General features: G+C 55.9%; 1 protein-coding gene across 1 annotated transcript in view; it reads right to left on the bottom strand.

Moving 5' to 3' along the window:
* LOC101655207 (piezo-type mechanosensitive ion channel component 2-like) overlaps nucleotides 1-13,822 on the bottom strand; it is a 158,820-nt gene that overhangs the window by 47,892 nt on the left and 97,106 nt on the right. Inside the window, exons 19-24 of the mRNA XM_013008440.1 lie at nucleotides 13,556-13,760; nucleotides 10,986-11,151; nucleotides 5,992-6,235; nucleotides 2,802-2,916; nucleotides 1,888-2,050; nucleotides 715-804 (exon numbers count right to left, since the gene is read on the bottom strand). Of these exons, the coding sequence (XP_012863894.1) occupies nucleotides 715-804; nucleotides 1,888-2,050; nucleotides 2,802-2,916; nucleotides 5,992-6,235; nucleotides 10,986-11,151; nucleotides 13,556-13,760 (983 nt within the window). The remainder of the gene's footprint in view (nucleotides 1-714; nucleotides 805-1,887; nucleotides 2,051-2,801; nucleotides 2,917-5,991; nucleotides 6,236-10,985; nucleotides 11,152-13,555; nucleotides 13,761-13,822) is intronic.

Below are 13,822 nucleotides of genomic sequence, written 5' to 3'. Positions count from 1 at the left end.
CCTGTCTATGGGAAAAGTACCTGTCTATGGGGGAAAAAATGCCTGTCTATGGGGAAAAATAATACCTGTCTATGGGAGAAATACCTGTCTATGGGAGAAATACCTGTCTACTAAGGAGTGCAGCCTGGAAAAGCCCCTGCTCCATAGGATCACATGGGTTAGAGCCAACACCAGGTTAAAGCAAAAAGCGTGTGTCTCCGAGCCTCTCCTGACACAGGAAGGAGGGGGCTCTAGACTTCAGCGACTGGCCCATCGGAGGATGGGGTGGGCACTGGGTCAAAGCCAAGGGCAGCCGGAGCGGAGGCTCGGTCCCAGGACAGCACGTGGCCTGTCTGGGGGGCGCTGCTCCTCCACACGGCGCCTCCTCGGGCTCGTTCCAGGGAAGCCTGTGCGCCCATCATGCTCAAGAGCTCGGCCGCAGTCCTCAAGCCGGAGGGATCGGGCTGCAATCTTTGCCACCTCCGACCACTGATTGACCCACGTGGGTCTCATTAGCGCCCCACGCTCCGAACACTGGTACATTTCCAATCACACACAGGCTCTTCTTCTTGGTGAACATCAAAAAGAAGAAGAAGGCAGTGGGGGCAGGGGAGGGGGGAGGAGGGGGAGGGGGGAGACAAGCCTGCACCGGAGGGAGAAATCAGCACTACCCAAATGGCAAAAGCTTCGGGAGGAATTCATTTCCAGGACGAAACAGGAACGAAATCAACCTACCGCTCCATGGCGACCCGTCGGGACCTTCCCTCCTCTTCCTCACAGCGCGTCATGGCCTCTCTGAGCCCCAGCCCGAGCAGCTTGGCCGCCCTGCGTGTGGGCAACAGACACTTAACAAAACCCTCCCAGCCTCTTCCAGGTTCTGCTGACCAAAAGGCACTGCCAGGCTTGGCGAGAACGCCCGGGGATAAAGTGGTCAAGCCCTTAGGTGACAAGGCAGGTCCCAGGGCAGCTCAGAGGGAGCCCTTGTCCTCTGCTCCCTGAAGGGCAGGACCCTCGAGGACATAAAGACCCAGTTTTGCCCAGAAGCCCAAGGACAAATGCAAGCAGCCCAAGAAACACTGTGTGTTGATGAACGGACAGTCTACTTTGCTGGTGCATAGCTCCTCAGATCCTGCCTGGAGGCCAGGCGGGCTGGACCAGGCTCTGGGGTGGGCAGAGGCTACCTTGGTAGGGGCTGAGGGTGGCTCTGAATCCAGGAATACCGATCTGCGCTCTGGAGCGGAGAGTGTCATTCCTGGGAAGTGGGCTTGTGCCGTCCCCTCTCTCTGTGGAGTCTGCCTCGGTTCTCCCATCAGACCCGGGCTGTGAGGTGACTGGCTGACTGCTGAGGAGCAAGACCAAGGTGGCCGAGCCCAAGGCCAGGGGAGATGCCCATAGGGGCCCCCAGCCCTGTCTCTGGCCAGGGCCTCGGCTTGAAGGTGTCGCACACAAACTGGCCTCCTCACACTGACTCGGCTGAATGGAGGCCCCTCTACTGCCGTGGGGCCAGTTCCCCACCAAGTTGGCCAAGTGAGAAGTGGGTGACTTTCCTCCGCGTTTACAAATCAGTATCACCCCAAGCCTCAGGCCCTGTATACCTAGAGACCCCGAGGAGCTCCCAGACATTGAGGGCGAGGCTGGGCTCTGCCATTGCTTCTCTCTAGGTCAGCTGAGCAATGCCAAGCACGGGACCTCTTTGGGTCTTAACTCTTTCTCTTGCGGGGAGGGCAGGACATAGGATGGTCTGAGGGCAGGACTCCGATGAAGTGGTCTGAGGGGCATGGGGTGGGGAGGGGACTGCCTGGGGCAGTCTGAGGTTTCCGATGTCTGCAGTCTTGTGATCCTCTGGCTGAGGGTCCCCCATGCTAAGGCATCCCTTGGGTACTAGCACTTCAGTCCGGGGTCGGGTACCTGGGTGCAGAGGCGGCCGCGGCCTTCCGGTCGGCCACCACGAACAGGTGGTAGTAGCTCAGGAAGATGCGTCTCTGGATCAGCAGAAAGGTGAAGCACACGCCGTCCCAAAGGATCCCCGCTGCCTGCTCAGGGGCCTCGCATGGCCCGTCTTCAGGGACAGCTGCGTGGAGACAGGCACAGGAGACACCACACGGGTGGCCTCCCCGTGTTGAGCCGCCCACCGTGACTGGCCGGCTTCTGAAGGGGAGAGGCCAGCTCTGGGTCAAGCCAGTCACCTCCCTCCTCTTTCCTCTGGATGCTGCCCACCTTTGCTCCTCTTCCTTCCCCTTCCTGCCCACTGGGCTGGTCTTGGGGGGGCCGAGGGGGGCAGGCCAGGCTAAGCAGCTGCTCCTTTCTCGCTCAGTCCCTCTATCAGCGTCCTCTTCAGGGCCCTCACCCGCCCGCTCCCTCTCCAAGTCTCAGGTGGGTGAGCCCAGCACCCTGGCCTCCCCTGGGGGGTAGACAGTGGAGCCCTGAGTGGCTGGAGGAGCCGGAAATCCAGGGTTGAGAACATTCCCGAGACTCCATGACTCCCTGGGGCCACGGCACCAAGCCTGGCCTGCAGGGCCAGTCTAGGGAGAACCAGACACCTGCGCTCACACATGTTCTGGACAAACCGAGGCAGTGGGATCGCCCAAGATGTCACTCAGAGGCAAGGGGTAAAATAAACATTTCTTCCTTTCCCACTCTTCAAAAAAAGGGGAGCCAGGGACCGCCTTGCCAGGACAGAATTCCTTCTCCCAGCCTGCCGGTTCTGCAGAGGTTTCGCCCTGGGCACGGGGACACACCACCACCCCCACCCCGGCTGGATGCCCCTCCCGCTCCTTTGTGCCGTCTCTGAGTTCTCCAGGGGAGAATGGATGTCTCCCCACCTGGCCAGTCGCTTCCCTCGAAGTTTTGAGAGCCTGTCCGGGCAATCAAATGCACCGGGTGGCCCTGCTCGGATCCTGATTCCCCCGGTCCCTCGATTGGCTGTGACTGCTGGAGCTGGGGCAGCAGGGGTGAGACTGGGTCATTGGGACGGATTTCCTCGGGGTGTCCGGCTAGGCAGCTCCCGTGGAGGATGCCTGGAGTCTGGCACACCCCTCGCCGGGTGTGCAAAAGCACACACTGCAGACACAGCACCATCCACAGTTGCTCCTCTGCAGGGAGGGCAGGCGGGCAGGTGATGGCAACACCAGGCTTCTGTGCGTCTAAGTGTTTGGCCAGCAGAATGTGTGCCCCCGGCACCAGCTGCCCATCCCCACTTTCCAGCGACCCAGCCCTGTGTTTGCTGGCGGCCATGGTGTGGGCACTTACTGAGCTGGTATCCTCTCCCTGTGCAGAACATGCCCAAGGTGTGGACTAGCCAGCAGTGGGAACCAAGCAATGTGTCCAGGTACACACATGCCCCTGCCTGCAACGAGAAACAGGCTGAGGATGCACATGGACCACAACCGGGCCTCCCGCCCCACCCCTTCCCCCCGCCAACACCAGCACTCAATGCCATCCTATGTTGCCTCCCTTTGCTGTCCCCTCAGCTGTAACACCAAGCTGCAGATGGGGGTCTAGTGTCTTCTAGCTCAGAGGACGGTACTGGGCGGATCTCTTCTGTCTGTGTTCATCTGTAGCATGGACGGTGTAAACCTCCTCAGCCCACGGCACTAGCCACGCCAACCCAACGTGCACCCCCACGGAGCCAATCCTGACTCAGGATTTCCGAGACGGTAACTCTTTGGGGGAGTAGAAAGCCTCATCTTTCTCCTGGTGGGTTCTCCTTGTGGCTTCTGTAACCCCTCCCCACCCACCAGGTCCCTTCCTAGACACATAGCCAGGCAGCCTGGGGCTACTCCTGATGGCCATCCCTGGGGGGTGATAGCCGTCCCTGAATGGTGGCCGTCCCTGGGGGGGTGATAGCCGTCCCTGAATGATGGCCGCCCCTGGGGGGGTGATAGCCATCCCTGGGGTGGGGGTGATAGCCGTCCCTGAATGATGGCCATCCCCGGGGGGGTGATAGCCGTCCCTGAATGATGGCCGCCCCTGGGGGGGTGCTAAAGGACCAAGCCAAGCCCGTTGCCACGGAGTGCCGTCTGACCCTTAAAGACCCTTGGGGCTGAGTGCAACTGAACTGGGGGGCTCCTGTGGCTGCACAGTCTCTACAGGAGCGAGTGGTCAAGTCTTTCTGCTGCAGAGCAGCTGGTGGGAGGTCTAGTCGCCTTCCTTACTGCAAGCAGCGGAGCACATATGGGGCAGCCAGGAGCGGGAGCCAGCTGGACGGCAAATGTCCGTCGTCATCGTCATTGGGCCGTCCAGTCGGCCGACACATAGTGACCCCATGATGGACAGAAGGGAACACTGCCTGAGCCTGTCATCCCGTGGTCACTAGGGACCGCCGGACTCGCTGGGGGCCAGTCTCTCGGCTAGAGCTGTCCTTAGGCAGCTGCTGTGTCCTTCCACCCCATCATCCAATATCAATAGTGGGAGCCAAGGGGCCACGGAGGAGACTTGGTAAGGGACAGACGGAGGAAACAGAGCTGCCGTGGTCCAAGGTCCTGGCTCTCCTCCTCGCCATGGTCTCATCTGCCAAGGGACTGCGTCATCTCTAGACGCTCCCTCTCCCTCCCACACTTGTTTTATTTTTACCAAGAAAGGCCTCCTGGCCATTAGGCGGATATATTCCACTGGAGGACCCGGGGGTGTCTCCCCCCACGGAGAAGCAATAAGATAAATTAGGGATGCGAATGTCACCATTACAGTAAAAGCTAGTTCATCTGACAGGCAATCACTCAGGAGGTCGGGGCCAACCAAGACCAATCGACTGAAGGGTGACCAGGGGTTGGGATTGCCAAAGAATGATTCCATTATGCTGAGTGGAGCTTTAATGCACGGCTGAGGTGGAAGTTCGCGTGTGGAGCATGGCAGCTCAGACCAAAAGACAAAAACAAATGTCTCGGGCAGGGGGCGGGGGGCTGGAGACAGGGGTCTAGGGTCTTCTACCCCAGATGATGGTGTTGGGCTGGTCTCTTAGGTCCCGATGTTCACCCATAAGATGGATATTTTAAAGCCCTCTCAGCCAAGGTGGCGGCAAGGGAAGGGGTTGTGGCTGAAGGAGTCCAGTCGCCTTCTGAGACACCACGCCCCCCTCCCACCCCTGCCACGTCTAGTTTCCAGCCCGTGAATTCTGTAGCTCTCAAGCGGCTGCCTCTGTTGGGGTTGTTTGTCTGTTTCTGGATTGTGCTTCCTTTTCTCTGTAGATGAAGGCCAGCATAGGTAAAGCTACAGAGACAGTCACTGGATGAGTGATTATCCAGAGACATGGTGTAACGGTTGCACGTTGGTCAGCTTTGGGCTGCTCACTGCAAGGCCAGCAGTTCGAACCCACCAGCCGCTCCACTGGAGAAAGAGGAGGCTCTCTACTCCCGCAAAGAGTGACCGTCTGGGAAACGCACAGGGGTTGTCCGACCGCAGCTTATGGCGCCGCTATGAGCCGGTGTGTGCTTGATGGCAGTGAGTTAGGTTTTTCTGAGGGACGTGGCAGGGGAGGTCGGGGGGTGGGGGGTGAGAGAGAATGGGGAGCTAACAATAATAGCCAGAAGAAGAGAATGTTCTAAAACTGATTGTGGTGATGATTGCACAACTCTTCTTCATATGATTGAACCATTGAATTGTACAATATGTGAATCATATGCCCCAAACCCTACTGCATTGATCAGCCCACTCGGCTTTGTTATTCTCCAAATGGGATTGTACTTCAAGAGGCACGGGGCAGAGAGGGTGAGTCCTGTCGTCACTGGGACACCCCAGACTCCCTGGGGGCTAGTGTCCGGGCTGTCAGCTGGCTCATAAAGCATCCTTTCTACCACGCTTCCTCCTCTGCCTCTGGGTGCCCCCAGATCCAGAGCCTCAGAGGCCACCTCAGAAAGTGCCGATGGCGCCACTGGGGTCTCGCGGGGACTGTTTCACAGCTCCCCCCCTCTGGTACCCACACTTCTCAGCCAGGCTGGTCTTAGCTGTGGCCCTTCTGAGAGCAACGAGGGCCGCCGGACCAGGAGAACAACGGGAAGCCTTCCGTGCAAGCCGTACCGACAGGAGAGTCTTCCCGGCCACCACCAGCACCGAGCAGGCCACCAGGCGGTCCCAGGGCTGGAGGATCGACTTCACAGGCTGCAGGAGGAGATGGCTTCCTCGGTGCATGAAGTAACCAAAGGCCACCAGGTACCCAGCGCCCAGGACGCTGAGCCGACTTGTCCCGGCGAGGAAAACCAGGCAGAGCACGACCCAGAAGATGTAGCGGAAAACGGCGACCTTGGCCAGGTCCAGGTAGGACCTGGAAGAAAGCTGAGCGCATCAAAGGCAAGCGTGTTGACCCCGCAGGTGACCCCAAAGCCACCTCTCACTGACCCTCCGACAATGGGGACCTCGTACAGTGGGGGCCAGCAGCACATGGGGAGAGGGGGATCCTCAGAGCCTCAGAGCATGGGCCACAGTGGGAAAGGCCCCTGAGCACACGCGTGTTCCTAAAAGCTGGGCGGGGGGGATGTTATGTACACACAGTCACACACACACAGCCCCCTTGAGGGGTGGCTCTCTGCGTTTGGACAGACAGACACAGTCCTCAAGTTACCGCCTCAGTTGAGGGTGTGTCCTTCGCCTCGATGGGAGGCCCAAGATCCGTCTGCAGGGTCCACCCCACCGATGGAGCCTCCGACCAAGCCCCGCTGGCCATCGCCAAGGGTGGGCGTCGCCTGGTCAGCAGGCAGCGTTGTGCAGACTATAGGTCGCTAGCGTTAGGGAAATGTGGGCTATCTTATTTGATCTCCGTTTCGCCCCCTTTCAAAGGTGTCTCCGTTCAGAAAAGCAAAAACAAACAAGAAAGTGATGGGGAAATTCACGCGGAGGCAACCTCCGGTCAGTCCCCTCTGACCACAGACCAGGGACTTGCACGGCCGTGCTGTCACGCGGAGCGCACGGGGAAAGCGCCTTCCAGCTGCGGTCAGCGGGTTAAACTTTAACATCTTACCACCTGAGCACCCTTTTGGCTCATTTTTCAAGTTGTTCTAGGTTTTAATATATTCTCCTTCCTTTTCGATGGAGGGTGTCCTGTTTTCGTTTGTTCTTGTTGTCAGTTTTTTGTTCTGCTTTATTTTGTGTGGGTTTTTTTCCTTCCATATATGAAATCAGGCTAGGTAAATCTCTACAGACTGTAAGGGATGCCTGGTTTCTTGGGGGTGGGGGGTTGGCAGGGAGATTGGGGGAAGCGGGGAGCTAAGGACAATGAGCCCAAGAAGGTGGAACACGTTCTCACATTGATTGTGGGGATGATTGGACAACTCTTCTTGCCGGGACTGAGCTGTTGGATGGCAGGCTATGTGGACTGCGTGCCGATGAAGCTGCTTAAACATGACATTAAAGCAAGATTCAAAGAGAGCTCCGCGTCTCCCTGGGTCCCTGTGCCCTCCCTCAGCTCCCTGTCTCAGATGGGCTTCCCTTCTTGGTCGTTCTGGTGACCTGTGCCCGTCAAGCCGTGTCAGGTTCATGACCGCGTAGGACAGACGGGAACTGTCCCAGGGGATCTTGAGGCCTGACGCCTTTTTGGAAGCCGAGTTTTTCAGTTAGCATCTTCGTGCCTCAGGGTGGGCAGATGGACTCCGACGCAGGGCAGCCCCGTGGACAGCAGAGGAGACGTCGCCTGGGCGGCCTTCGTGACCGTGGGCACCGTGAGCCCCTTGTGGCCACCGTGGTGCCGTGCCTTCCCACCCAGGGGCCTCATCTCCCGGCACCATGTTGGACGAAGTTCTGCTATAAACCATTGGGTTTTCAAGAGCTGGTTTTTGGAAGTGGACCACCAGGCCGCTCTTCTCGGTCTGGCTTAGTTCATGAGCTTTTCTGAAACCTGTCCGCCAGGAGCGACCTCACTGTCCATGAAATACCCCCGCCGTCGCTCCCTGCAGCGTAGCAACAAGTGAGCCATCACAGTCTGACAAACTAACAGGCCGGTGGTAGCTCTCCCTATCATCTGCCCTTTGCAAACGCGTTCCTACAGAACGCTGCCTTTTGTGTCTGGCTTCTTTGACTCAGCCTAATGCTGTGGGACGCATGTCTGTGGTCGCAAGGATCCGTGTTGATGCCGCGTTCTTCCTGCTGAGCCCGTCCTGTTGCACCAAGGGCCACCATGGGTCCAGTCACCCGCTGGTGGGCATCCACTGCTTACAGCTTTTGACAATGAAGCATCAAGCTGCCATCCAGATGCGTACCTTTGGTCTTTGGTTTTTTTGTGGGGGGAGGTGTCTGGGTGGCGTGGAATGAGTTTGAAAACCTAAATAATTGGTACGTATTGAGATGGGGAAAATGATATGAAAACAAATGGTTTTTCCCTGTAGCTACACAGCCATCAAGATGGGGTGGGATGGGTAAAGAGCTGGTTAGGACAGAGACTAGCCTGTGTAATGAATGGGGCTGCAGTATAGGAATCACGCTCGTTCCAATCCTGGTGTCCGCGGGGATATAGGTAACACGAAAAACCGAGTTTCCATTTTCCTTGGCCAAATACCAAATTGCCGAGTCATGCAGGAAATGCACCCTCAGAAGACGCTGCTTCTAAGCATCTGGCCGTCTGTCTGATCCCACCATCTGGCCGTCTGTCTGATCCCACCAGCAATGCGGGGCCTGTCACTCGCCCTCGGCTTCCTCCCCAGCACCTGCCCATCCACACCTGGGCAGCGGGAGCTCCTGCTCCCTTGTCATTTGCATTTCCCCTGCCACCGAGGGTGCTGAGTGGCTTTCCCCATGTGCGCCCTGCCGTTGTCACCGTGCTTTTGTGCTTTTGGTTGAGGGTCTGTTCAGTCGGTTCCCCCGTTTTCAAAATGGGTCTTCTTCTTAGTGAACTGTGCGTGCTCTTTATATAGGTTGGAGGAACTTCTGTAGCTGACGTGTGATTTGCAAAAACATTGTCACCGTCTGTGTCTCATCTCTTCACAGGGAAGGAGCCCAAAGGGTTTGGAGGATTGGTTTGCTCTGTGTGTGTGTGTGTGTGTGTGTGTGTGTGTGTGTGTGTGTAGTCCAATACATCACCATTCTTCTTTTTTTTCTTTTAAATCAGTTTATTGCTATAAATTCCGCCCTCAGCACTGCTTTAATGTATCACACAAACCATTATGTTGTTTATTCATTTTTGTTCAGTTCAAAATACTTTATTTCTTTTTAGACCCATGGGTTATTTTGAGCTGTTGGCTAGCCTCCAAATAATTGAGCATTTTTTCAGAGGGTTTTCTGTTGCTGTTTACTAATTTAATTCCAGTGTGATCAGAGAATACACTTTAGACGACCTCTGTTCTTTTAAATTGAGACTTGACTTGCGACCTTAAACCATATTGTGTATCTTGAAAAGTGTCCTGTATGTACTGAGGAAAAATATACATATGGCTCTTCTTCAATGGAATGTTCTAAAAATGGCAATTTATCGATTTATTTAAGGCCATGAATTCGGTATGTCCCATTCTTTCTTCTCATGGTTCCGGCTGTCTGTGTCCTGTTCTTTTTTTTATTTTTAATCATTTTATTGGGGACTCATCCACCTCTTATCACAATCCATCCATCCATCCATCCATTGCTCTGTCCTGTTCTAAACATCTTCCTCTAACTCCAGGGATAGAGGAATTTCTACATTTTCATGTTGCTTTACTTTGCTTTGCACTTCTAAATATCATACAACACAACGTTTGCCAAATTGGTAACACTTAGAAGGACAATTCGGGGTCGTTGACCAGATTCTGCCTGCGGGGCTACCCTCACCACGCTCTTTGCTGGGTTACTCCACCACCAATAACAGACACTCCCTGCCTTCTAAGCGACGGCTCCTAATTTTAGAAAATAGAAGCTTTTACAGAAAGTTCAGGTTTTATGGTAAGGTCTGCGATCAGTGTCAGGTTAGGGTTTGTACACAATGTGAGGTAGGGATCAGGGCTTCTTATTCTTTGGTTTTCTTTTTTAAAGTGGTTTCATTGGCACTTCATCCACGTGTCACACGACTCGACAGCTGAGTCAGAGCCAGAAGAGCTGTGCCGTCACCGCCACAATCAATTCTAGAATCTTTCCGTTGCCCGTGTGCTCATTGTTATTCATGCGATTTTAAAAACTGTGGCCAAAATATACAGATTCTTCATAGTCCCAGTCCCGCTGATTGAGAAGGTGATTCTTTAAGCCCCTGCTGCCCCAGCCAGTCTATGAGTCAGGTGGCTTTGCTTTTACTGATCCTATCCCATCTTGATTGCTGTGTAGAATACACAAAATGATTTTTTCCCCATATAAATTCCTCAGTTTCATCAGGAAAAAAACTCTGCTGGGATAAAAGTGGGCTTCTTTGTCTACTCCCCTCCCCCACCTCCCACTTTTTCCCCCTGCCGAATTCCAAGTCCTGTCTTGCACGGGGCCTCGCTCCGTCCATCCTTGTGAGCATGCACATGGCAGAGACCCGATTCCATCGCCACGCGGTGAGAAGGGGCACTCGGAAAGTCACAGAAAGCGATACCGCTTCTTCAGAGGGCAATTGGCGAGTTCTCAAAACACTCGGCGCACCCTTGACTCAGAAACACGCCCATGAGAGCCCTGCGCAAAAAACCACCTGCTCATGGCAGGTGTGTTCCGTCAGCTAACGAATGGATCCATGCAATGTGGTCCAACTGGTGCCGGGCAAGATGGCTCCGCGGTGAAAAGGAAAACTTGACTGACCCCAGTGACCCAAATGGACGGACCTCCAAAAGGCAGCGCTAGGTGCAGAGGGAGTGTCTGGAAAAGGGGCAACTAATCTTTGATGATAGAAATGGGATTGGCGTTTGCTTGGGAGAGTGGATTGACCGGTCAGAGGCCCCCGGGAAAGTTCCAGTCTTCTTCCAGTGCTTAGTGCCTTTCTACGCCCCCGCCAGAACGGATCGACTGAGACCACTTGGATCGGAGCATTTCCCGGATACATCCCTCAACTTAAAAATCGTTTAAGAGTTCAAAGAGGAGCGGCCACCATGCTGAAAGGGAGTGAAGACGCCCAGCGCGCGTGCTTTCCGGGGCAGGATCGTGTTTCTTACCGGCAGAAAATGAAGTTGGGAAGGAGGCTGAGCTGGGCGAGGTCTTCCGCCCACAGCTCTCGGCTGATCTCCACGTTGTCCCCAGCCTGTATTCGCACCACGGCTTTGTTCTCATCCACGAACACCTGCCACTGCAGGGAGGCCACCAGGAGGAGCAGGAAGTCGTCTGTAGAGAGGTGGGGAGGACCACAGGCTCTCAGTCACGCTTGCCCTGTTGCAGGGTTCCCGTGGAACCCCCAGTCCCAAGGAGCCACCAGCAAGGACACAGGACCACGGAGGCAGGCCTGGCTCTGCTTGGCGCTCCTGTGACTTGGGGCGCCATCACCACCTTCTCGGTAGGGGAGCAGTTGGAGGCACTGTGGTGAGGGTTATTTGCTCCCCACGTTGTCCTCAGGACTCTAAGTGGGGTGAGGGGGACCCTGCTCTTTCCAACCACTTGAGTGGGTCTGCTGGGTGGGATTTTGCCCTTTTTCTTCGTGGCTGGGTTTCCACGCCCTCTGGGCAGTGCTGGGCACAGGGTATGTACGGGCTCATTAGTGTTTATTACATGAATGAGTGAACTTCTACGGAAGGAGTCTGCGTGGGACAGAACTAGGGGGAAAGGCTCTGGAAATTCTGACGACATCCAGAGCTCACAGTCGCATCTTCTGGACACAACTCGGCTCTCTTCAAGAAGAACGCGTCTCCTGTGGGCTGACCGAAGGGCAGCCCCTTGCCCCCTGCAGAATACACCGAGAGGGCCCTCTTTGGTGGGCTGTGGGCATCTGTCCCGTCTAAACCTGCGGAGCCTTTTATTTGCGACAGTGTTTGGAAGTCACGTGCAACCCAGCCATTGACTTTTCATCTGGCATTTAGCTAAATCTCTGCATTTTACATCACCGAAAGCCCCATTCTCTCCGTCAGAATAATGCTTAGGAATTAAAATTCTCTCCCAGGCAGGCATCTTTTAATTAGATGGAGACCTTGGAACCTGGTAACTGTATTTCCTCTCTGAGTACCATCTGGATGATCACAGGAAGATGAAACGGAGAAATGTCGGAATGAAGATTGGCAACGAGCAAGGGCTGAGACTCCACTTGGCACGTCCGAGTCCTCACGGCTCGGCCAATCTGAAGTCCCGACGTGAAGAGACACTTGGACCCTCTGAGTACTCACAGAGTAACAAATTGGCATCCGGCTTCTTGGCAAAATCGGGGAGGTACAACCACTGAATGAGATTTGACTGCACTGCCGAGCTGCTTCTCCACGGGTAATCTGTAAGGGAAGGAGCGATGATCCCTCTTGGTCTTTGTGATTTTGCTAAAGATCGTTGAGCCTGTGTTCTATTCACTCTTCTGTCAAATGATATGGATTGACTAAGCTGTCGGAGGTGATGTCAAGGTCAAGAGAAGGATTTTTTTTTTTTTTAAGTTGAGCCAATGCTGGGAACGGCATTGGAAAACCTGACCACTGGCTTGCCTGGGGAAGGTGCTGATGCCCGTCTTGGGGGGTTAGGGAGGGTCAGGGAGATACTTCATGGAGAGGCCGCCGGTCTAGCCAGGGCCCCATAAAGGGAACCAGTGAGCCCCATGAGTTCCAAGCGGCAGATCCAGGTGTCTCTGGGGGTCAGGAGCTGGACTGTGCTGGAGGGGCTGAGAGAAGCAGTGTGGGTTCGGCCTCAGCAAGGGAGGAGGGAGGGGGGAGCTCAGGAGCACCCTCGGGCCGAGACAAGGGTGGAGGAGCACCCGGCAAGGGTGAGAGGGAGCAAAGGTGAGTGGAGGGAGCTGAAGGAGCAGGGAAGAGGAGGAAGGAAGAGGGAAACAGGCCGGGAAGAAGTAGGAAAGACCGGCCAAGAGCGAGAGAAGGACGAAGAGGGCGCTGGGTAGCCAGGAGAACTCAGTGGGGAGCCAGGACACGAACAAGGTGGCGGCGGACGGGAGGAGCCGTTCACAGGCGCGAGAAAGACGGCGTCTACGAAGAAGGCTGGAGCTCTCCGCCGGACTCGGGAGACTTTTGAACGTCTGTTGGGATGGCACCGCAGGAACCGAGTTCCCCTCTGGGAGGTGCCGCCAAGAACTGCCTCACCTTAGCTCAGGGGTCCCAGCCCACCTGGCGCTGGCCTGCATCTGGGCGCCCTCCGCCCCAGCCTCCACATCCCCTTCTGCACAGCGGGGATGTTGGTGGCGGATGGACCTAAGCTATCAGGACGGTGGGCTGGTAGAGAGGCGAGACACACTTGGGGGGCCAGGAGCAAACAGGAGTGAAAGGGGGAAGGGGTCTTCCTACAGCCTGCTCTTGTCCCTGTCCTTTACGCTGCAAGGCAGGCTTGGGTCCACGCTTCCCCACAGGCAAGGCCGGGCAGGTTTAGCGGGGCTGTGACTTGGAGCTGGCTCTTTCAGGTGTCAACCATCCCCTAAGACCAGGCGATCCAGGTGTTAGAGCAAATCGCTTCCGAGGTCCCTAATTCCTCCTGGCGGCAACCCTCCCACAAAAAGAAAGGGAGGCCCGGGGGGCCCGAGGATGCCTGCCGGGTTTACTGCAGAGTGGGTGCTCCCCTGCCAAGCTGCAGGCAGGCAGGTGGCTCGGCTTACCTTTGCAGAACGCGGGAGGCAGCCCGAGGCACAGAAAATACTGAAGGATCAAAAGACCGACGAGAAAACCACAGTACCGGGGCCAGACCTCGGCGATCGCTTTCCTCCGCCGGAGAGTCAGCAAATAAATCAACCAGATGACATGGATGAGGGAGTAGAAATCCATGCGCTGCCCAATGACATGGAGAGCGGCCACGAAACTCAGCTGGAACGCAGAATAAAAGATGGCAGACCAAGGCCGGGGGCACAGCCATCCAGTCCAGATCA

Source organism: Echinops telfairi, unplaced genomic scaffold (assembly GCF_000313985.2).
Source record: "Echinops telfairi isolate 266 unplaced genomic scaffold, ASM31398v2 ScPeMD7_7413;HRSCAF=8451, whole genome shotgun sequence".
Classification (NCBI taxonomy): domain Eukaryota; kingdom Metazoa; phylum Chordata; class Mammalia; order Afrosoricida; family Tenrecidae; genus Echinops; species Echinops telfairi.
This window is presented reverse-complemented; position numbering and strand designations above follow the sequence as displayed.